Source organism: Microcaecilia unicolor, chromosome 6 (assembly GCF_901765095.1).
Source record: "Microcaecilia unicolor chromosome 6, aMicUni1.1, whole genome shotgun sequence".
In the NCBI taxonomy this organism is placed as follows: Eukaryota; Metazoa; Chordata; class Amphibia; order Gymnophiona; family Siphonopidae; genus Microcaecilia; species Microcaecilia unicolor.
Window position 1 is genome coordinate 93,184,402 of NC_044036.1, and position 25,605 is coordinate 93,210,006.

Consider the following 25,605-nt stretch of genomic DNA (forward strand, 5'->3'; position numbering starts at 1 on the left):
TCTACACATTGATTTGTTTGCTTTATTTTTTGTCTACTAGATTGTAAGCTCTTTGAGCAGGGACTTTCTTCTATGTTTGTGCAGCGCTGCATATGCTTTGTAGCGCTATAGAAATGCTAAATAGTAGTAGTAGTAGGTTTAGGATGGGACGCATCCCCCGTTTTCTTCTACACAAGGAAGTACCTGGAATAGAATCCCAGCCCTTCTTCCCCTGGTGGAATGGGTTCGACCGCATGGGTCTTTAGAAGGGTGGAAAGTTCCTCTGGAAGTACCTGCCTGTGCAGAGAGCTGAAGGAACGAGCTCTCGGTGGGCAATTTGGAGGCTTGGATTCCAGATTGAGGGTGTATCCTAACCAGACTATTTGAAGAATCCACTGATAAGAGGTTATGAACTCACCTTTGGTGAAAAAACCATTAACCTCCCCCCAACTGGAAAGTTGTCCAGCACGGACACTTTTACAGCGGCTATGCTCACCTGCAGCCAGTCAAAAGACTGTCTCTTGCTTTTGCTGGGGAGCAGCAGGGGCCTTAGGCGCACGCTGTTGATGGGAACGAGCACACTGGGGCTGAGCCTGAGTAGGCTGACAAGAAGCGGAAGTGTACCTACACCTAGAACAGGAATAGGGAACACTCCGTGACCCACCAAAAAACCTCCTAGTTCAGGAGGTGGTAGAAGGCACCCGGCGGGAGAGAGAAGCCATAACATCTGTGTGCTTCTTGATCTGGTCAACTAGATCTTCCACCTTCTCTCAGAGAAGATTATCCCCCCAGCAAGGAACATCCACTATCCTCTGCTTGACCAAATTAGACAGCTGTCGCACTGAGTTCCGCAAGTGGATACTCGTGAAGCGAGCACAGCGGCCTGATACATCTTTCTCCCGAAAGAATCCCAAGGTCCTAGCGTCCCTGCCTGGGGGCACCAAAGCACAGTCTCTAGAACTCTCTGCTCTCTTGAGAGCGGAGTCCACCATCATGGAGTTGTGGGGTAACTGAGACCTCATCAACCCAGGCTCCCTGTGCATCCGATACCGAGACTCTGTCTTCTTCGGGACAATGGGGACACCCAGTTTCGCATAAGAACTTCCTTGAGTACCCTATGCAAAGGAGCTGTCACTGCCTCTATAGGTGGAGAGGTGTAGTCCAGGACCTCCAGCATATCAGCCCTGGGCTCATCCTCGACGTCTACGGGGAATGGAATGGCCTGAGCCATTTCCCACACAAAAAATGAGAAGGAGAGGCTTTCAGGAGACAGTCTCTTTTCAGGTGGAGGAGAAGGTTCAGAGGGAATCCCAAAGGACTCATCTGAGAAGTACCTGGGATCTTCCTCTGACTCCCACAAGCGTTCTTCCTCAGTATCGGAGAGCACTTCCCTCAGTGACTTTTGAGACCGAACCTGCCTCGACGCCAAAGACCCAGGGAGGGAGGGAGGGGGCAGTGGTAGGAGATAGCAACATGATACGATTAATCGAGTTAAAATTATTGGCGCAAGTACAAAAATTTTTTTTTGCTGCGATTTATTGTATTAAAACGCATTAAATGAACAGCCCTACTTCAAATATATTTAAAACAAGCTGTCACGACTACAGTCATGACTCCTCTTTTGCTGACCTTATTTCCCGATGTTCAGCTTCCAAGATGGCTCCTGTCTGTTCAGCTTCCAAGATGGCTCCTGTCTGTCCAGCTTCCAAGATGGCTCCTGTCTGTCTTTCCTGTGTGCTCACTTCGTGTGTTCCAAGCCACTCTTTGGCGTCGGTGTGTTCCCTGCTCCTGTCCTGCAGTAGATGACATCATCAGTGGGAGTCTTTATAAGGAAGGGGTGTACTTGCATTCAGGGCCTTTGCATTGCCAAGGGTCAGGTTAGTCGGTGTGCTGTTGCATGGTTTTCCTAGCCTTGTTCTATGGGCTCTTGCCATTCTGCTTTGTCTTGCTCCTGTCTGTGGGCTTCCAGTCCTTCTGTTTTGCCTTGTTCACTGTCTGTGTGCCTGTTTGTGGCTGCCTTGCAGCCTTGGTTCTTGTGTCTGTGCCTATGTGTTTCTGTTTCTGGCTACTTGGCAGCCTTCAAGTCTTGATTCTGTTCTGCTGCCTGTGTGTGGAGCTCTGGTCTGTCATTCTGAGTGTCTGCAGCATTGTCCCTAATTAGCTCTCTGCTGTGCAGGTGGTCTGCTCCTGTTCTACCCTGTCTGCTTTCAGCTTTCTTCCCTCTGTTTGGGACCCCTGCTTCTGCCAAGCTTGTGTGAATATCCTGAACCCCTGCTTCTGCCAAGCTTGTGTGAATATCCTGAACCCCTGCTTCTGCCAAGCTTGTGTGTATATCCTGAACCCCTGCTTCTGCCAAGCTTGTGTGTATATCCTAAACCCTGCTTCTGGCCCAGCTTGTGTGTATATCCTGAACCCTGCTTCTGCCTAGCTTGTGTGTATATCTGAACCTTGCTTCTGCCAAGCTTGTATGTACGCCCTGTCTGCCTAGTCTGTCTCTGACTCCTGATCCAGTCCAGCTCCATCCTATAAGTCCTGCAGGCCGCCTGCACCCAGGGGCTCAACCTCTGGGGAACGGAGGTCAGCGCAGGTGACACCCGGAGCTGCTCCAGTCCTGTTTGCCTCCTGTTATCCCAGTCCTGTGGTTCCAGCATTGTCTGCCTACAGCCGCAATTCCAGTCCTGTCATTCTGGCCAAGTCCATTCCAGATTCCAGCTCCAGCCTCGCTTGTTTGTCCAGTCCCAGCAGGGCCTGTCTCTTTGTATCAGTTGTTCAGCGCTGCGTACGTCTGGTAGCGCTATACAAATGCTAATAATAATAATAAGGCGCCTGAATGACACTGTTATATCTCAAGACAGAAAACAGCGTACCTTTCATGTAAATATGTTAAAAGACCTATGCAAATCACACAGCCGTGGTACTTTCTGTGTGTAGCCTACTAGAACAGTGCCAGGATAGTGAACCCATACCTGACCTTATAGCAGATACATTACTAGAGGGTTCTGACACTGAAGAGAGTCCATCTAAATGTACGGACTGTGGAAAAACCTTCAGTCAAACAGAGAACTACGAGGACAAAAGGAAACATGTATAATACACATTTTATATGCTGGAATTACTGGAAATTTATTCACAGAACATGGAAAAACTCATACTAGTATGTCTGTGGGCTTCCATCCCTTCTGTTTTGCCTTGTTCACTGTCTGTGTCCCTGTGTTTTTGATTTGTTCGGTTCTGATTTGAGGGAGGGGATGAAGTTTGGAGGGGGGGTGTAAAGGAAAGTTTGGTTGTTTTTAAACGACAAATTGTTGTCTGCTTCACTGTATTAGTTTCCTGATTATCTTTGTATTGACTGCTGGGTTGTCCTGAATAATATTTGTATTGGGTACCATTGCTTCAATAAACATATTTACATAAAATCATGAACAGAGTGGAATGGATAAATAAGGAACAGTTATTGACCTAAACCCTAAAACAGGGTTAGACTACAAAGACATGAAGAAATTATACCAATTCGTGAACTATTAGATACCAACCCGATCACCGCAACTAACACAGACATCCCATCTGCAGACAAACTTGCTAAGTACTTCTACGAAAAAAATAGTAAACCTACGCAACACGTTACCCAAAGACAACTTCGACATCGAAAACTTCCTTGATGAACTTGACCCATCCATAGGAGAATATCCAACTGACCGCATTTGGCTGAACTTCGCCCCCCCATATCACATAATAGCACGAGCTCTCAGTAGGTTCGCCAACACCCACTGCAAACTAGATACCTGCCCCAACTACCTAATGAAATCTGCCCCCGACCGCTTCATAGAAGATCTCACATCCCACCTAAACTACATGCTCCAGCAAAGGTCTCTTCCCGAAGGAACATGGCAACATTCTACTCACCCCGATACCAAAAGACACCTTGAAAAATGCAAATGAAACCACCAACTACCGACCGATTGCATCCATCCCGCTGTCAATCAAAATAATGGAAAGCATGGTGACCAAACAACTTACAGACTACATAAACAAATTCTCAATACTACATGAATCAGTCAGGCTTTCGCCCTCGACACAGCACTGAAACAGTATTACTCACACTCCTAGTCAAATTCAAGCAGCAAATAGCAATAGGCAACAATATCCTCCTCCTCCAATTCGACATGTCAAGCACATTCGACATGGTAAACCATAATTAATGAGAGTACTCGACAAAATCAGGATTGGAGGAAACATACTCAAATGGCTTGAAGGTTTCCTAACCACAAGAACACATCAAGTAAATTCAAAATCAAGCACATCATCATGGAAAGCAGCCTGTGGAGTACCACAAGGATCACCACTATTGCCAATCCTCTTCAACCTAATGATGACTCCACTAGCCAAGACTTTATCCAACCATGGCCTTAACCCTTTCATCTACGCAGATGATGTTACTATATACATTCCTTACAGATCCACCCCCTGACAGAAATCACCAATGAAATCAAGATCAGCTTAAAAATCATGGACGCATGGGCAAAGGCATTTCAACTTTCCTTGCCAAATCCAGAGGCCACTACTCCATCCTCATCCTCCTCGATCTATCCGCCACTTTTGACACTGTCAATCATGATTTACTTCTTGCCACACTGTCCTCATTTGGGTTCCAGGGCTCTGTCCTCTCCTGGTTCTCCTCCTATCTCTCCCACCGCACCTTCAGAGTCCACTCTCATGGATCCTCCTCCACCCCCATTCCGCTATCTGTTGGTGTTCCCCAGGGATCTGTCCTTGGACCACTTCTCTTCTCAATCTACACCTCTTCCCTGGGCTCCCTGATCTCATCTCAAGGTTTCCAGTATCATCTCTATGCTGATGACACCCAGCTGTATCTCTCCACACCAGACATCACCGCGGAGACCCAGGCAAAGGTATCAGCCTGCTTATCCGACATTGCTGCCTGGATGTCCAACCGCCACCTGAAACTGAACATGGCCAAAAACGAGCTCATCGTCTTTCCACCTAAACCCACTTCTCCTCTTCCTCCAATTTCCATCTCAGTTGATAACACCCTCATCCTCCCCGTCTCATCTGCCCGCAACCTTGGAGTCATCTTTGACTCCTCCCTCTCCTTCTCTGCGTATATCCAGCAGATAGCCAAGACCTGTCGCTTCTTCCTCTTTAACATCAGCAAAGTTCACCCTTTCCTCTCTGAACACACCACCCGAACTCTCGTCCACGCTCTCATTACCTCTCGCCTTGACTACTGCAACTTACTCCTCACCGGCCTCCCACTTAGCTACCTATCCCCCCTTCAATCTGTTCAGAACTCTGCTGCACGTCTTATATTCCGCCAGAACCGATATACTCATATCACCCCTCTCCTCAGGTCACTTCACTGGCTTCCAATCAGATACCGCATTCAGTTCAAGCTTCTCCTTCTTACCTACAAATGCACTCAGTCTGCTGCCCCTCACTACCTCTCTACCCTCATCTCCCCTTACGTTCTCGCCCGAAACCTCCGTTCACAGGACAAATCCCTCCTCTCATTACCCTTCTCCACCACTGCCAACTCCTGGTTCCGCTCATTCTGCCTCGCCTCACCCTATGCTTGGAACAACCTTCCTGAGCCCTTACGCCAAGCCCCCTCCCTGCCCATCTTCAAGTCTTTGCTTAAAGCCCACCTCTTCAATGCTGCGTTCGGCAGGAAATCCAGACTGCCCCAATTTGACCGCCCCTATCAGACTGACTGTTCACGTGTCCTTTAGATTGTAAGCTCTCTGAGCAGGGACTGTCCTTCTATGTTAAATTGCACAGCGCTGCGTAACCCTAGTAGCGCTTTAGAAATATTAAGTAGTAGTAGTAGTAGTAACTTAAACTCAACAATGAAAAAAACACATTGAGGCATATTTTCAAAGCACTTAGCCTTCCAAAGTTCCATAGGTTTCTATGGAACTTTGGAAGGTTAAGTGCTTTGAAAATGAGCCCCACTGTCTCATCCCAATACAGCACGGACAACCCCACAACTATCAGCACCCTGGATCACACCCTCCCAGTCTCAGACAGCCTGAAAATCCTCGGTGTAACATTGGACCACTATCTAACGCTAGAGAGCCAAGTAAAAACCACAACAAAAAGAATGTTCTTCACAATGTGGAAACTCAAACTGTGAAAATTCTTCCCGAGGAAAATATTTCACAAACTGATATAATCGATGGTGCTAAGTCATGCTGACTATTGTAATGGAATTTATGCGGGATGCAAAGAACAAATCTCAAGGAAACTTCAGACCGCTCAAAACAGTGTGGCAAGACGCATCTTCGGAAAAACACGATTTGAAAGTGCAAAACCCCTACGCAAAAAACTACACTGGCTCCCAATCAAAGAACGCATCGCCTTCAAAATTTGCACTATGGTTCACAAAATCATTTTCGGTGAAGCACCAGGATATATGACAGACTTGATTGACCTACCAACCAGAAACATAACCGCATCAGCTCGTAAATAACTAAACCTCAACTTTCCAAGCTGCAAAGGACTAAAACACAAATCTACTTACGCATCCAGTTTTTCCTGCATCAGCACACAAGTGTGTAACGCTCTACCAAAAGCCGTGAAAACCACGTACGATCACCTCCAATTCAGGAAAAAACTAAAAACTCACCTGTTTCAAAAGGCATACCCTCCCGACCCAACATAAATGCATGTACTTCGCGACACCATAATCACTACAGCTCGTAATGATCACCAAACTCCATCTGTTCTTCTTGATCTCCTTCATGTGGTCCCACCACACGACCCTTATGTGGTTCCCACCACATGAACCTTTTCCTTCCACATTCTTGTTTTCCTTCATGTGGCTCCCACCACATGAACCTTTTCCTACCACATTCTTGTTTTCCTTCATGTGGTTCCCACTACATGAACCTATATGGTTCCCACCACATGAACCTATGTGGTTCCCACCACATGAACCTTTTCCTACCACAACTTAACCTTGTATTTATAATTGTTTACTCCGGAGTCTACCAACACCTCTCTGGCACCATTTAAGCCACATTGAGCCTGCAAATAGGTGGGAAAATGTGGGGTACAAAGCAAATATGTAGCACTATTAAGACAAATTCCAGAAAATCCACTCAACGCACAATGATACCGGATGTGGTAAAAGCAGCACTTCTGAGTTTAAAAGGGGTTCAGACAAGTTTCTAGAGAACTGTTCATAACCATTATTAGTCATGTAGATAGATTTGGTGACAGATATTATTATTTTATTATTTGTTGCATTTGTATCCCACCTTATCCCACCTCTTTGCAGGCTCAAAGTGGCTTACAATACATCATGAGTAGTGGAAGAATGTTAGTAATATAAACATTTAGTATTGCATGATCTTGGTCAGCATGATGATAATACAATGTAGTAGTATACAAGCAGATTTTAGGAAACAGTTCTGAAATTAAATAGGCGAGTTGTGCATATTCGCTTGGGTTGATCTTTTTGGTATGCTCTTTCAAAGAGATGGGTCTTCAATAGTATGTGGAAGTTCGTTATTTCGTATATCGATTTCAAGTTGCGGCAGTGCGTTCCATAACTGTGTGCTCAAGTAGGTGAAGTTTGACGCATGCATTAGTTTGTATTTCATTCCTTTGCAACTTGGGAAGTGTAGATCAAGGAATGTGCGGGATGATCTTTTGGCATTCCTAGGTGGTAGGTCTATTAGGTCAGACATGTAAGCTGGTGCGTCTCCTCCATGGATAATTTTGTGAACTAGTGAACATATTTTGAACGTGATGCGTTCCTTAAGTGGGAGCCTTTGTAATTTTTCTCGTAAGGGCTTTGCACTTTCAAATTTTGGTTTGCCAAATATGAGTCTAGCTGCAGTGTTCTGGGCTGTCTGGAGTTTCTTGATTATTTGCTCTTTGCAACTGGCATATAGTGCATTGCATAGATACTGCTTATTCATGGGTATGAGCAAGGATGATTAGATTTATTCTTTGAGATGCTGCTGGGGCCTGAATTGGCCATGGTCAAGGTGAGTACACTGTGTTTGATGGATCCTTCCCTGACCAAATATGGCCATTTCTTAGTTTTGTTTTTTTTAATGTTTGTTCTGTTACTTGAGCAAATCCAAGAAGACAGGAGGAGCCTTCACGGAAAGTCAAAGCAAAACAGCAAAAGTAGAGGCTGACAAATGCGCAAACCAATAGGGAGATGATATAAAAAACCAGTTTATTCATAATATTCATATCAAGGACCCGACACGGTCCGTGTTTCGGCGCCAAAACGCCTGCCTCAGGGGTCACAATCAACTTTCTCTGAGAAGAAGCTGATAGGCTTGAATAATTCCTTTATGTATGCAAGTTAATCCACAGAGAGATTAACTTGCATACTGGTTTTTTATATCATCTCCCTATTGGTTTGCGCATTTGTCAGCGTTCTGTTACTTGACCCAGAAAAGAAGTAAACACGGGCAACCGGGAACAGGACAAAGGTAGTCTTTATTGTAAAGACCCAACACGGGCTGTGTTTTGGCATCCAAGTGCCAGAATCAGGGGTCACAAAAAAGTTCTATGATGGTAATAATGCAACACCACCACTATCGGTACTTCAATTTTAATCCCAGATGCTCCTCTGAACATTCAAAATCTAGCAAAATCCCGCCAAAATAGCCGAGATTAGGAGTGCTTCTCAGTGCCATAGCGAGGGAGGCTGACACCTGGGGTGGGTCGTCTCTGCGCAACCCCCCCCCCTCCCGGAGCGCTTACAACTACCATAGAAAACGGGGCAGGCGGGCGGGAGGGCCGTTCCGCCCGGAGTGCACGTCGCTGGGAGCTGCGTCGGCTCCGCTAGTTCCCTGCTCTCTCTGCCCTGGAACAGGAAGTAACCTGTTCCGGGGCAGAGAGAGCAGGGAACCAGCAGAACCAACACCCCCCCCCCAGCGGCGTGCACCCAGGGCAGACCGCCCCACTGCCCCCCCCCCCCCCCCCTTCCTATGCCACTGGCGCTTCTTTTTTGTAATGCACAGACCTCGGTCCTGTATTCCAAAAGTGTTAACTGGCAGTTTTTCAGCTAACACTTTTGGAGTACAGGCCTGTGGTCTGTGCATTACAAAGAAGTAGTGCTCCTAATCTCGGCTATTTTAGCGGGATTTCGCTAGATTTTGAATATTCAGAGGAGCATCTGGGATTAAAATTGAAGTACCAATAGTGGTGTTGTTACATTATTACCATCATAGGACTTTTTTGCGTACCCTGGCGCAGGCACTTGGATGCCGAAACACAGCCCATGTCAGGTCTTTACAATAAGTCTACCTTTGTCCTGTTCCTGGAGGCCTGTTTGTGCTTTTTTTTCTTAGTTTGGTTTTGTGTACTTGGAACCCTCTTTTTTTTTCTTTTTCTTTTTTTTAACTCTCATTCTGTTACTTGGCCACAGCTCTATGTAACTTAATTCCTGCTGAGCTCAGAGTTAAGTCCTCTTATTCAAAGCTTAGAAGTGGTTTAAAAACATGGCTCCTGAAAAAGAAATACTTGTCATAAGTTGCAGTAAGTAGTGGCTGCTCCTGGATTGCAAGTATTTTTTTTGTCTCCTGTCTACGTCCACGCTAAGTTTCTAGGGTGTTCCTTTTGTTCTTTGATACCATTTCAGATATTAATTTCTGTATTTTAGTTTTTGAAAATTGCATTTGGTGTTTATCTTTAAACAAGCAGTCTAGTACATAAATTAAACTTTAGCTTAAGGGTACTGCTGTAGACTGACTGAATTCTACATCCCAGGAGCCTCGTGAATACATTCCAGCACTGGACAAATCTCATCAAGTAAAGTACTATGGGAACTCACCACTTCGCCTTCCTTCTTCTTAGTCTGTCCAGAGAAGGCCTCAATCACTCCCAAATGGTACAGCTGTCTAACCAAGGATAGAGCACAAGACTGCGCTGCAAGCTTTTTGTTCGACCCATGTTCACGGCCAAAGATCTCTGCAACATATCAGGATAAGGCTAAGGAGACTAGGTGCTTTGTTCTGGAAAGGCTAACAGCTTTATAAAGAGAGGCTGAGAAAAAGTCCACACAAAGTTATAATGTGCTAGTGCTAACACTAGAATACATGCAGCATGACTAAGTAACTGACAGTAGAATTTCACAATACAGCACCCTCCAAAAATATAAGGCAGAAATGTTGGCTACTAAACTCCAAGCCATTTCTCAGAGAGGGAAAGAGAACTGAGGAAGAACACAAGAAGAACACTTACTTCTGCCTAGCTGCTTGACATAAATTGCCATTTCTGCAATAAAGCTCCTGTAGAAACAGATAAAACAAAGATGAATTCCTTTCTCGTAGTCCTTATACTATAGCTCTTCAATGAGTAAGATAAGTTATTGACCCCCTTAAGCTTACAACCTTTCAAGGGGAGGGCTCATAATCACGGCATTTGGCTTCAAAAGTTCTAAATTTACACAAGTAGCATCTTTGAATATTTCTGTATACCATCCTCAGTGTTGTATTGTTCAATTTTTTCAATAATTTTTCAGTGCCACATTAGTATTATTCTCAACTTTTGCAGGATCAAGAATGCAAGTGCTGGTGGGTCGCTAGAGAAGTTAAACTTCAGAAAAAAGCCATCTGCTAAGAGGCTGCCTTGGGGCAATAAACAGACACACTTACAATACTAAAACAAAATATATCTAACACTGTTGCCCCAAAGCAGATTTTCTTCTGCATTCATAATCTTGCAGTGCTCTAGAGAGTCAAGAAAGAAACACAATGTTATTCCATGGCAGACCTCAGGACATATTTAGAAACATGACAGAATTGTTTTAAAACAGAAAAACCAACTCTGAGTTCTCCAACATATAAGTGTTTTGCAAAAGTCTTCATACCCTACTACATTTTTCACATTACGCTGTCTAAAAATACAATTCAAAATCCATTGATTACAAGTTTCATTGGCCTACACACATACTCTGCATTTTCATCATGAATGTAAAATTATGGAAATATTCACCAAGTACAAGAAACCAGAGTCTTAAGTCTTCACATTTGTCACTGCAACCCAAAACGAGCTCCAGATCCAAAAATTACCTTAAAATGTTCATAAGGTGAAATTAGGCCTTACCTGCTAATTTTCTTTCCTCTAGATCCTCCAGACCGTTCAAGACGCTTGGGTTATGCACTCTTAGCAGCAGAGGGAGACTGAGAACACTAAAACTTCTTATACAAGTAGCCTGTGCAGACCTTCTACTAACCAGTAAAACAGTAACAAAGCAGAGGAACAAAACACCTCCACCTAAACAAAACCACTGAATCCACACTCAGATCTCGTCCCCTTAAGACGGGGGAATTCAACTGCAGATGGGCACAAACGGTACCACAAACTGCCCTTAGTAAAACTCTAGGACCCAAATCACAGGAGCTACTAGAAATATCAGCAACTGAAGTCTAAAGAAAATATCATCCTGAACTGTCCGATACACTGGGTGGGCTCTTGAACGGTCTGGAGGATCTAAAAGAAAGAAAATTAGCAGGTAAGGCCTAATTTCACCTTCCTCAGCAATCCTCCAAGACCGTTCAAGATGCTTGGGACATACCAAAGCAGTAAACACATCCAAGGGTGGGACCTGCGAAGCCCAGCGGACAGGACTGCAGCTCCAAAACTGGCATCCTCCCTTGCCTGTACATCCACTCTGTAATGTTTGACAAAAGAATGCAGGGAGGACCACACCGCCGCTCTACAAATGTCCTCTGGTGGAACAAAACTACTCTCTGCCCAAGAAGCCGCCATCCCCCTAGTGGAATGTGCCTTGAGCCCCACCGGCACCGTACGGCCATGCAATATGTAAGCCGAAGAGATGGCATCCTTCAACCACCGAGCTATAGATGCCTTAGAAGCAGCCGCTCCCTTCTTGGGCCCCCCATGAAGGACAAATAACCTGTCGGAAGACCTGAATTCCTCCGACCTGCGCAAGTAAACCTTCAACACTCTGCGCACATCCAATTTCGCCAAACGACGTTGAGAAGCATCCCCCGTCCGGTCCCCCAAGATCGGCAATGAAATCACCTGACTGACATGAAAGGAGGATTACCACCTTAGGCAAAAACGAAGGCACTGGACGCAGCGAAACCTTGTCCTTAGAAAACCACAGAAACGGAGGCCTACATGAAAGAGCCTGAAGTTCCGGAATCCGGCGAGCCGACGAGCGAGCTGACAATATAGCTACCAAAAAGACCACCTTCATAGTAAGGTCTTTTATCAAACAAGACTCCAGGGGCTCAAAAGGAGAATCCGCCAAAGAGTCAAGAACGATATTAAGATCCCACTGAGGAACTACCGGCCGCTGAGGAGAACGAAGCAACTGCACCCCCCTCAAAAAACGGATCACATCTGGGGAAGACGCAACCGACCTGCCCTGCACCTTACAACGAAAACACGCCAAAGCAGCCAGCTGCACCTTCAAAGATGACAATGAAAGGCCCTTCTCAAAACCATCCTGCAAGAAATCTAAAATGCACGACACAGAAGCTGTTGAAGGGACACACGCCCGGTCCCCACACCAATCTTCAAATATGCGCCACACACGCACATAGGCCAAAGACGTCGACCGTTTGCGAGACTGCAGCATCGTTTGAATCACCTGAGGGGAAAACCCTTTCCTTCTCAACCGTTCCCTCTCAAGGGCCACACCGTAAGAGAGAACCGAGCTGGATCCGGCATGACAACTAGACCCTGACACAACAGCACCGAGCCCCCCAGCCGCAGAGGCTCGCCTTCTAACAAGCGCATCAGATCCCCGAACCACGGCCGACGCGGCCAATTCGGAACCACCACCAACACCGGACCCACATGGCAATCTACCCTCTGTAGGACTTGACCTATCAAGGGAAACGGGGGAAACACATACAGCAACACCTGCTGAGGCCACGGAAGGACCAACGCATCGATCCCTTCCGCTCGCAGATCCCGACGCCGACTGAAATACCGAGGAACCTGAGCATTCTGTGCTGATGCCATGAGATCCACTACTGGCATTCCCCACTTTAGAACTATCTGGTCGAACACCGACCGGTGCAGAGACCATTCTCTGGGGTCCAACATGTGTCTGCTTAGAAAATCCGCATTCATGTTGTCCACCCCAGCCATGTGCCCCGCCGAAATCTGCACTAGATGCCTTTCCGCCCAACTCATGAGCAGAGCCGTCTCGATTGCCAACCGCGGACTCTTTGTACCGCCCTGCCGGTTGACATACGCTACCGCTGTCGCGTTGTCGGACATGACTCTGACTGCCTTTCCAACCACACTTGAGCAAAACGCCAACAGAGCTAGCCAAATCGCCCTTGTCTCCAACCAGTTGATAGACCACTGAGCTTCCTCCGACGACCACCGCCCCTGCGTGGACCGACAGAGACACTGAGCTCCCCAGCCCAGCAGACTGGCATCCGTTACCAGAATCACCCACTGAGGAGGTTCCAACGGCATGCCCTTTTTCAGATGGGCCGAGCACAGCCACCACTGGAGACTGCGCCAAGGAGCCCCCCTCAATGGCAACCGCAACTCCAAACTGTGTACCTGAGGAGACCACCGGGACAACAGAGCCGCCTGAAGCTGAGGCATATGCGCCCTGGCCCATGGGACTACCTCTATTGTCGCTGCCATGAGGCCCAGAACCCGAAGGTACATTCGAACCGTCGGACTCTGAACGGACATTTACAGCCGGACCTGCTGCTGAAGAGAGGTGATCCGAGAATCCGGCAGAAAAACACGACCCACTGCCGTGTCGAACCGCACTCCCAAGTACTTCAGACTCTGCGATGGGATCAACTGACTTTTGACTACATTCACTACCCATCCGAGCGATTCCAGAAACGCGACCACCTGAGCAGTCGCCACTACACTGTGAGCCCGAGACTTCGCCCAGATCAACCAGTCGTCCAGATACGGATGCACCAGAATTCCCTGCCTCTGCAAAGCCGCTGCTAGCACCACCATTATCTTGGAGAAGGTGCGTGGAGCCGTTGCCAGACCAAAAGGCAGAGCACAGAACTGAAAGTGCCTCCCTAAAACAGCAAAACGAAGGAAACGCTGATGGGCCTCTCGAATCGGCACGTGCAGATACGCTTCCGTGAGATCCAGTGACGTGAGAAATTCTCCCTGACGAACAGCCACTATGACCGAGCGCAGAGTCTCCATGTGGAAGGATGGCACCTTGAGCGCCCCATTGACCCTATTGAGATCTAAAATGGGTCAAAACTGGTCCTCCTTCTTCGGCACCACAAAGTAAATGGAACAACAACCCATTCCATGCTCATGCCGAGGAACTGGTACCACAGCTCCCAACTGGATTAAGCGACCCAGTCTCTTGAATAGCCTTTAACTTGACTCAAGAGTGACAAGGAAAGGGAAGAAACGGATCCGGCAGCAGGTGCTCGAACTCGAGCGCTTAACCGTCGCGAACAACCTCCAGCACCCACTGATCTGAAGTAATTTGGATCCACCCCTGATAAAACAGACGACGTCGCGCCCCGAACTTCACCAGAGGCTGGACCCGCACACCTTCCTAAGGAGGAATTACCATTTCTGGCACCTCCGGAGGAGTCCCGACCTCCTCGACGACCCCTTCGAAAGGACTGCGTCCGCTGGAAAAAACGGCTTTTACAAGGAGATACAAATTTGCCTGGCCTGTACCGCCTCGCGACCTCAAACCGACCTCTAGGCGAACCACCTCGACTAGCCGCCTTAGGCCATAACTCCGGCAACCGTGAAACCTTGGTATCCCCAAGACCACTCATCAGTTTATCCAAGTCCTCTCCAAACAACATAGAACCTTTGAAAGGTAGAGAACACAACTTTGCTTTAGAGGCCACATCTGCCACCCAGCCCCTAAGCCAAAGAGCCCTGTGATCCGTCATCGCCAGAGCCATATTCTTAGCCGAAGCCCTTAGTAAATCATAAAGGGTGTCCGCCAAAAACGAAGACCCCCATCTCCAATTTGGCCAGGTCCTGAACCAAACCAGTCCTATCTAACGCAGGCTCATCCAAGAGCTTCTCCACCCAACGGAAACAAGCTCTGGCTACCAAGCCCCCACACACTGAGGCTTGCAAGGCCAAAGCCGACAAATCAAAGCTGCGCTTCAGAAAGGACGCTAGCTTCCTATCCTGAGGATCCCGTAAGGCTGTACCGCCATCCACCGAAATGGCCGTAGCCTTAGTTACCGCCACAACCACCACATCCACAGTAGGTGGTTTCAGCAGGGCCAAATCTTCCGGAGGCAAGGGATACAGCCGCGCCATAGCCCTAGACACCTTACAAGCAGCCTCCGGCACAGACCATTCCTGAAAAACCATGTCTCTAATGTCTGAATTCATGGAAATGAACAGGAGGCTCTCTGAATCCCCTTAACCAAGGGATCTACCTGGGGTCCCTCCGCAGAGGGAGTGGCAGCCGGAGCAAACTTCAAAATAGAGATCACCTGATCAATGAGCTCTAACAACTCCTCCTTATGAAAAATGCGAACCACTGAAGAATCTTCCCCAGGCCTTAGCCCATCCTGATCCTCAGACTCATCTAAGAGATCCTCCTCTCCTGGGTCACTCCAAACCTCCGACCCAGGCAGAGAAAGTATCTTAATAGGCTCCAAAATATCCACCCGCGGGCGCTTAACTCCCACTGAGCTAGCAGCCTCCGGGGAACAAACAGCCTGAGAGGGGCCAGCTCTCCAGGCATTATACAGAGACCAAACAAACTCAGGAGGGAAACCAGACCCCCCCCCCCCCCCCCAACGCTGCTGAAGCCCCAACCATACTTCCCCCACTTCCCACCAAAAACGGCTCGGGACACGCAGCCAAAATGGCCGTGTTTCCCGCAAAAAACGGCCCCGCCGTTGCCGGCCCAGAATGTGCGGTCAAATTGCCGCCCAACACCTCCGCCGACTCAGGGAAAAGCACTGGGGGCAAGAGCGCTGACAACATAGGCTCCACACAAAATTTTCATTGGCCACCTTTCATTTCAACGCCGCACTTCGCGCAAAACCCCTCACCGGCTTAGACATAATGGCCGCGAACACAATAAAAACAAACAGCTGCTTTGTGCTCTGACAGGCTAATAGGCAAAAACGCCTAAGGCCAGAACGCCCTTGAAGACGTTTTATCTCTGGACTGCCACAAGAACAGCCAAAATAGCTGCCTTTTAAAAACGTTTATTTTTATTTATTTTTTTAAACCTCGTTGCTGGTGCCTAAACACTTCAAGGGTACAGAATGAGGTCTGTAGCCGAGGTCAAGCAGTCCTCCAGAGGAAGAGCACAGGGGGAGGGACCCAGCCACCCGAGTGTGACACCCCACAGGGAATAAGAAGCCCCTTAGGACTTACACCCTGTAATAGAGATCCAAGTGTGGGTTCTCTAACATTTACAACCCAACCTAGAAACCCCAAACGGGCCTACCAGACTGAGTACACTGCACAGGCTGCACACATCTACCCTCTGCTGAGACTGAGAAAATACTGGTTAATAGAAGGTCTGAACAGACTACTTGTATAAGAAGTTTTAGTGTTCTCAGTCTCCCTCTGCTGGTAGGCGTGCATAACCCAAGCGTCTTGAACGGTCTGGAGGATTGCTGAGGAAGTTAAATACAGCCAACCTGTATCTAATCACAGCAGTTGAGCTGACTCTAATACACCTAGATGTAGAATCAAGCTATTTACATTGTATGAAGCAAGTTGGAAGCAAAAGTCAACAGGCTGAACACAGAGCTGCCAAAAGAACTCCAGGATACAATTATCCAAAAGGTACAGCTTGGGAGATGGCTTTAAGAAAATTTCAACGTGTTTGAATATACTTCGGGGCACTCTTAGCAGAAACTGTTTGGAACCACAAAGGTAGTGCCTCAAATCAGGTTCTCTCTCCAAAATGCCAGTAGCTATAAGTTATAGAAACCACTGAGGAAGGTCACCTTGATGCTCAAGTTTACTTTAAAATGATGACATTGGTCTCCAGCAGAGCTTGGGAAAATATCAGCTGTTCCAACAATTTCAAGATAACTCTAGAAACATGGCCCAAACGAGGGTGGCAAGAAGGAAGCCACAGCTTAAGAGAAGCCATATGATGTACTTGCTATATAGCATTTGCAAAGAACATACAGGGGCACTGAATGAATGTAGGAAGTGATTCTGTGGTCTGATGAGACCAAAGTGGAACTTTTTGATTCCATACTAAGCAATATGTGCAGAATAAAACACAGCACGTCAACCTAACAGCATCTTTAAGTAAAACATGGTAGTAGCATCATTAGGGTGTGGGAATATTTTGCAGCAGTGGGGTCAAGTTGGTTTGTGAAGATCGAGGGAAAGATGGATGGTGGAAAGTACAGACCTGGAGCTAGGAAGACCATCCACCTTTGATCGGGACAATGATCCTAAGCACAAAGTAAAAGTCTTGAATCCAATAGCAAATCTGTGGCAAGCCCTGAAAACTGCAATCTAGATAATCCCCAGCCAACTTGAAAGAGCTTGAACTACTGTGCCAAAAAGGGGAAAAAACTGCCTCATCCTGCTATATAAAACTGGTAGACATTTATGCTAAACAACTTATGGCAATCATAACTGCAAAAGGGATTTCCATCAAGAACTGAGTCGAGGGATGTGAAGAGATGTACAATCAAGACTTTGGTTTCTTATCCTTAATTACTTTGAGTAACCTTATAATTCCTCTTTCATACTTAAAGTACATTGTGTAGATCAGTGACAGATTCCTATTTTAATACACTTTGAAAAGTTTTGTACTGCAGAATGTGAAAAATGTACAAAGGATGTAAAGATTTTTGCGAGAGATGTTACATTTTCAAGAACAGCAGGCATCCAAAATGTTAGTAAAAAGTAAATTAGGGGAAGGGAGATAGAGGAAGACAATGCTGTATTCTACTTTTTCTGACATCCAGTCTTTCAAAACAAGTGTTAAAGAACTGCATGATAATGAACTCCTTCAGATAGCCATATTCTTCTTAGGATGGCAATGCAGGTGGCCAGCTGACAGAGCTGCATAGACAGCTGGAGCCAGGGTTCTACGTAGCAACAACGTCTGCTACATGGAATTCTCCTTTGCAGAAACCTGCTTAGCAAAAGAGGACATGAGAGCAGCAGAGGCAGATATGAGAGAGAAAGGAGCATACACAATACCGGCACACAGTCTCACGGTACATCTATACCCAGGCCCTCAAGTTATCATCTATACATAAAAACAGCCCAAATTAAACTGAAAATAAATTGCTCACTAGAAATGTGAAATTTATTTAGTGTTACCTGTATTTCCTTTCCTTGACTCCAGTCAGACCAGTCCAGACATATGGATTATATTCCCCTTAGCAGAGGAAAAAATTAAAATGACTCCAGTGATGACATCACTGGATTGAGGAGTGTAGCACTGAACAAGTGTCAGTATATTATCAAAGCCCTAATCAGCACAAAAAAGATCAGATCAAAAATATGAAAAAAAGGAAAAAAATTATCTGCAAGGCCAATTTCCTTTTCATCAATTATTTAGTACTGCTTTCAGGAGTTTGGTATCATCATCCACAGCTTGCCTAGGAGGGTTCAAGATTGGTCCGATAGGATTCAAGGAAAGGAAATTAAGAGGTAAGCCTAAAATATCTTCCTTACCATCCTGTCAGATTCACAGGAACTATCCAAGTTGTCTTCAGACTGGGGAGGGAAGAAGACAAGGCTGCCCAGTATTATCCACCCAAGCCTGGACATCTAAACAGTAAGCTACATTTTTTTTTTTTGGGGGGGGGGGGGGGGAGCCCACAAGTATTCTGCGGTGGGCAACCCTCAGAGACACAGATCATACAGATTGCCTCTTTAATCCATTTGGACATGGTTGTCTTTGTGGCCACTTCTCCTTTGTGCCATCCACTGCCCACTACAAAAGTATTTCAACAAATTAGTTGAACAACTTCTGGAACAAATTAGTCACCTTCAATTAATGAAGCAGAATCCTGCAGACAACCAACAAAGATAACTCTGTATCTTGTTTATTTTTCCACACTTACATCTATTTTGAAACAAGCTACCTTGGCATTCCAAATTTCCTGACTGAAGGCAGATAAACAGATAGCTTCCCCTCCTTTCCATGTTAACCTACCTTTGGCACAGGAAGAAAAAAAAAAAAAAAAAAGTACAGGTAACCAGATTCTCGAACATCAAGTATTCCTACAGGACAAAGCCTGTAGTTCAGAGAGACAATATGAAAAACAGATGACCACCAGAAAAATGTCCTTAAGTGAATGCCTGTTTCAAGAGTTTGAAAGGAGCCACCCAAGGCCTAAAGTACAAGATTAAAGTCCCACTAGGTCACCACCAGACAGAAAGGAGAATGAATATATTCAATGACTAATGAACACTACATTATCCAGATTGTCGGCCAATGAATCACTGAAAATTATTCTCAAATAAGAATAAAAGCTGCCAGTTGAACTCTCATGGAATTAAGTGCCAGACCATTGCACTGGAATAATTGGAGTGTCTGCTTTCCAGGTAGAAACTGCTCTGTCTCAGAACCATGCTTCAAAAATGCACCATACTCTGACAAAAGCGGCCATATGACTAAATGAAGAAGGATCTGCCAGGATAATCAGAACTTGAGACACCAGACCCTTGGAGATTATAAGCAGCAGCTCTCTTGCTGAAAGACTTACTATGTCAGTATATCACAACCTTTTGGGCCACTCTGGACCACATGAATGAGAATCTAACCTCTGCAAAACACAACCCATAAGGGACTATGGTAAAAATACACAGGATTCGGTCTATTGACCAAGGCTACAGAAAAGCATCAATTCCATTTGAGCTGTGATCACCAACTGTAGAATCCTTCTACTTTTGTGTTCCTGCAACTGGTCATCAAATCCCAAGAGGATCTCATCTGTTTAGAATGGGTCAAAAGCCTCTCAACTTAGTTCCCCACTCTCCTGGGTCCAACATGTTCCAGCTCAGAAGTCTGCATGTACATTTCTGATACCTGTAATATGTACACTGCTGTAAATATCTGCATACACTTCTCTGTTCACAGGAGCAAAAGTCTGAACTTGAGGGCTATGGATGGACGTCGCCCGAGAGGAGGGGGGGGGGGGGGTTGCCATTTACTGACATATCACTGCTGTTGCATTGTTAAAAAAAAAAATTGCAGACTAATTCCCTGTATCAAGGGGAGTGCTTTAGTACCAGATGAATGGCCTTGGGCTCCAATCTCTTTACAGACCAGGAGGCCCCTGCCTCTGACCACAGACTTTGAGCCTCCTGGCCCTGGGCACCTCACTCACATCTGTTGTCCCCACCTTTCACGTCTATCAAAATCCATCCCCTTCCATGGATTACCCCTAGACAACCACCAAGACAAGACTGCACCCAACCACAGCAGGGAATGGAAGAAATACCTCAAAACCCTACCAATAAGAGGACCACAAAGACAGTAGGGCACTCTGTGAGGACCCCTTGTGAACCAGATGAAAGGTAGATGCCGTGGCCCCCAACATCTGAAGAGGGTTTGAGGTAGATATTAAACACAATAGGCGATGGTATGGATCTCTGTGGCAGCCTGCAAATCAATGCTGCCAAACAGTATTGCAATCAATAGAATGAGCCGTCGATCATTCCAAAAGCATGCTATCCTAATCGATGAGTTTCTGGTGGTTCTCTTCAGCACTAGATAACCAACAATCCATCCTAGGATCACAAAGAGTTGCCTCTTTCAAATTCCATCTATTAGGACCCATACTGTTTGGCAGCACTGGACCTGCAGGGTACCACTGAGATTCATATAATTGCCTATTTTAATATCTACCTCAAGCCACTAGCCAAGCTGATTCGGTCGATGGATACTCAGTTCTACGTCCATGCACATGACATGCAGCTACTCATACTCACTGAACCAGACTTACCTACAACCCTGAATAAATTGACTACCGGTCTATACAGCAATTCAAGAATGGGCTAAAACCAACAAAGCTTATCTGAACCCAAGTGAAAAAGAACTCTTGTGGGTTCCTAACCTAAGCATTCACATATCAGAAATCAAAATCCCTTCTAGGAACAACAAATTCCCCTTTAAATCACAGGTCAGGAACCTTCTGATTAGAGATGGACTTAACACTTACACCAATACCCCAAATCCAAGCAACCTTCAGGAGCTGCCACTATCAGCTGTCATAACTATGCTGTCTCTCTCCATATATCAAGAAAGTAAGGATTGTGACTGTAGTTCACACTATGGAAACATCAAGGCTGGATTACTATACTACACTCTACATTGGTACGATTGGAAAAGGTTTGCACCAGCTCTATTGCTTCAGAATACTGCAAGAGAACTGACAAAAGATTGTAAGTGATAAGATCACATCACATTATTTCTGATCAGCAATATTGTTTTCTGAGATGCCATATAAAAGGAACAATTATGTAACAAACTTATATTGAAATGGATCAAATCCAAAATTGGGAATCTGAGGCATTTCTGATAACCTAATGTGACAAAATAAGCTTCTGATGGGTCTAGTGAATACAGGAACGCCCTACTTCATTGTCTCGACTGGACCCCTCAAATGGGCTGAAAGGAGGTTGCCTTTCCAGGTCTATAGTTTGACTAAAAAGTGTGGCTGCCCTGAGCCACCTCTGGCTTGCTCAATATAGTATGCACCATAAAACCAGCATCCACGACTTCCCCATTCTCTCATGACCATTTTCCTTATAGCTTGAGGAATTCTTCAGACTCTTCAGAATTAGATCCCTCCTCAAAATATCTGTCATCCACAGAAAAATGAGAGCTGGGCAATTACTTTATGAATAAAGTTACTACATCCAAATCTTCATCTTCTAATAATGAGAGCTCTTCCTTTTTGGCAAAACTGACCAGACAGCTATGGGTCCTCCTCTAAGAACTCCACAAGGACGATTCCCCAATAGTCATCTTAGTGCAGGACCACCTTGACTTGTCTAAGCCCCTTGGATCTCTGTCGTACAAGGGATGGGCTCCAAGACTGTCCCACGAAACACTCACTGGGCTTCTGCATTGAACAAAAGCCCTCATAGGTGACCTTCAGAGCAGAAAGTAGAGCGCCTCTAAGGCATGGGGTAGTGGAGGACTAAACTGAGTTATATTTATAGGATGCAGCAGTTAACCGCAAAGAGGTATAAATGTATGCCCAGATGAAGGAAAATTTGGGGTTCCTTGAAGAATTTTCAGCTAACTTGAAGTGTTAACTATGTACCTATTTTGAGAGGGTTGGTTAGGGCATGGGGTGAAGGGGGTTTCTAAAATCTCAAAAATTCAGCGAGGTATCTGTTAAGCTTGGTGAGTCCTCATTTTGTATTTTGAACTTTTATGGTTTGGTTGTATAGGCTTTTTGCTGTTTATTTTGACTGTGTTTAATAAAACCTCATTTAAATTAAAAAAAAATGGTAGAAAAAAAGGAGGAATAGTATTCTTTTGCTTGAGAAAAAGAATTGCAGAAAATTGGAAAGAAAGTGGTTAAAACGTCAAACTGAGGATAGCAAAAGGGCATGGAGAGCGGCCATCAATAGTTATATAGAGAGTAAAACAGGCCAAATTATCCTTTTACTCTGAGAAAATTAGTCAAGAAAAACTGGATTATAAAAATGTATAAAGGCTGGTTAATAAATTGTATAAAGTGCCAGCAGCAAAATTATCTACTCAGTGTCCTCCAAAAGCTGAGGAGTTAGCTCATTACTTTAAAAGTAAAACAGAGGAAGTCAGAGAGTCAGTCTTACTTTACAGTGCTGAAGTAGAACCCTTGGTATCTAATGGAGATGGTGATTGTTTAAATACAGAAGTAGATAGGCTATGGTTCTCAACTATACCCCTAAAATCCAAAGTGTCTGCCTGTATGAAGAAATATTCCTTTTCTTATTGTACGTTTGACGCATGTTAACCTTACATACCGAGTATGGCCTCTCCTAAATTTGTTTTGTTACTAAGGTTGCAACTAGGAATCTCGCCTTAGGCTTTTTTCCAAAGGAGGATGGTAAAATTGACACCTATTCCTAAAATTCTGTCTATCCCTTGTAATGAAATAATGAATTTTGGACCAATAGTCTCTATACCTCTATCGACTAAGGTAACAGAGGGAGTAGTGGCTACTAAATTAGTTGAACTTTGAGACAAATATAGCAAACTACTCCCAGTCAGGATTTAGTACCAAAACTATCATGACTACACTGATATCCAACATTAGGAGAGAAGTTAGCTTGGGTCAACAAGCCTTGCTGCTCCAATTTGACATGTCAAGCGCATTCGACCTAGTGGATCACGATACCCTGTTAAATATAATGAGTGGTTATAGGACACTGGAACAGTGTTGGATTAGTTTAAGGCTTCTTCACTAAGAGGCAGTATCAGGTAAAAATGAATGGAGAGCTGCCAGTATGTGATGTCCTGAAGGACTCTCCATTATCTCCCATCTTATTCAAGGTTGAAGGTCATGGGGTTGCATCCCTTTATATATAGATGGACATTACTACTTAAATCCCTTTGGATGAAGATATTATAGCTGTAACTCCCAAGATCAAGCAGGTGCTGGATTGCTTGCAACTTTGTGCAAAGTCTGTTGAATTGAAAATAAATACTGAAAAGATAATTTCTGGTCATCCTAGTAAATTAAGTTGCACGAATACTGTTGTAATTGATAGAATTATGTTAGAATTATAACTGAAAATAATGGGTGTGATTTTGGATAATACACTCTTTTGAACCCCATGTACAAGTGTTGACTACTAAAGTGTTCAGATTATTCTGGAAATTAAGGCATATCAGATCATTTTTTTAGTGATGTGTTCCGATTGATTGTACAGACATTACTGGTGGCGCACCTAGACTACTGTAACATTTACGTTGGCTGTACTATAGCTATTCAGAAGTGATTGCAAGTATTACAAAATACAGCAACGCGATTGATTTATAAAGTATCCAGGTTTGAGAGTATCAAGCCTCTGTTTCAAAGACTTCACTGGTCACCAATTGCGGCGCATTCAGTTTTTAAATTATGTTGCCTTTTTTTTTTTTTTTAATTCTTCATGGTTTAGCCCCTCAGTACATATCTTTGCCTGTACTACTTGATAAGGATTATGTAAGTCCCCTCCGAAGGGACACCACTTTGTAGTGGTGGAGGGGCTTCTGTGTTTCAATGACTCAGAGGGCTATGCCGAAGGGTTACCCATATCAGACAGGCCTCTGAGGAGGAACCAGAAAAAGAGTGTCCCAAACTGGGAGAGAGGTAAGATGGCGACCTGAAGTTCGTATGCCCAATGGCTCAGCTGCCCTCTGAAGTTTGGTCGTCTTTATGTAAATTTCCTCTCTGCAATTGCAGTTACCTTAACTGAGAGGAAGGGGACAACCGGCGGTCAGTCGCCGGTGGCCAGCGTTTTGTCCCCTGAGCAGCAAGTGCGGGACCGCTGCGCGACGAACTGCCCACAGATGAAAGGGTTGGCGAGTCCTTTGATTAGCGCCGGCGAAAGAGCGTCGACGCTCTTGGACCTGGAAAAAACAACTCCATCGCTCCTGAATTATTCAACCACCATGTCCAAAGGAGTGGAAAAGTGAGTTAAAGGCATATGCTGAAACGGAGGACGTTTACAGCAGAACCCGAATCGGCGGAACCACTCCTAAACACCTAAGAGAAATCAACTTGGAGTTTTTGGCTCCCGTGGAGGTTACATTGAATACCATCTGGAAGGCGCTTTGGGACCTAACGGTGGCAGTAAATAATTTTGTTTCAGATATAATTTTATTAGTTACATGGACAATTTAACTGAACTCTTTGAGAGTGAAAAATTGATATAACAAATGATTCTACATGAGCAATAAGTGGTTATGATTTTGAAAATGATAATAGACCAGAAACTTTGAATAATAAAATGAATATTATTAAAGATTAATATCAAGATTATTGTTTTTCCCAGAGTTCCGGGTATGACTCCTAAAGTTTTCCTCAGAAATATTTCCTCAATTACTACTTTAAAAGGAGTGAAGCCTGTGAAAACTGGGATTACTTTAATCAGTGGGATTTGAATTAGAGACTTAAGTATATGTATTGTTAAATAACTTCTGGCTTTTATATTTCAACGTTTTTTATTGAAGACACAACAAACTTTCTTACAATCATTGAAACCACTTTTGACAAATAAAGTTTTTACAACAACTTGTGGATATTGTCTCCAAAGATTTTTCTTTTCCCCCCTCCCCCTCCCACCTCCCACCTCCCTCAACCCCCCCTCCCCGCCCCCCATTTGAAATGATACATATGTTTTATTAACATCTTAGTGTGTTGAGGACCAAACTTCTTCCCTTATGAGACAGAGAGTCTATATAAGCACCCCAAATTTTCATAAATATGTTCTTTCTTTTCAATGAACGGTTGGCTTCTTTTGCTTCCCACATCATTAACTGGTGGGTGAGGTTCCGCCAGTGCCAATAATCTGGTCCTATGTCATTCGTCCAGTTTTGCAAAATACATTTCTTTGCCAACAATGTTGTTTTACGTAAAAATATATTATGTTCCGGTATTTGACCTCTAAATGATCCCGGTAAATTTAACAACATCTGCACTGATGTGCCTGCCAGCTTTTGGCCTAAAAGTTGTGATATGTAATGAG

General features: G+C 45.0%; 1 protein-coding gene across 3 annotated transcripts in view; it reads right to left on the reverse strand.

Moving 5' to 3' along the window:
- Positions 1-25,605, reverse strand: part of DHX9 (DExH-box helicase 9) — a 334,908-nt gene that overhangs the window by 186,990 nt on the left and 122,313 nt on the right. For all 3 annotated transcript variants that reach the window (XM_030205460.1, XM_030205459.1, XM_030205462.1), the window contains 2 exons: positions 10,207-10,253; positions 9,797-9,933 (listed from right to left, as the gene is read on the reverse strand). In XM_030205460.1, the coding sequence (XP_030061320.1) occupies positions 9,797-9,933; positions 10,207-10,253 (184 nt within the window). The remainder of the gene's footprint in view (positions 1-9,796; positions 9,934-10,206; positions 10,254-25,605) is intronic.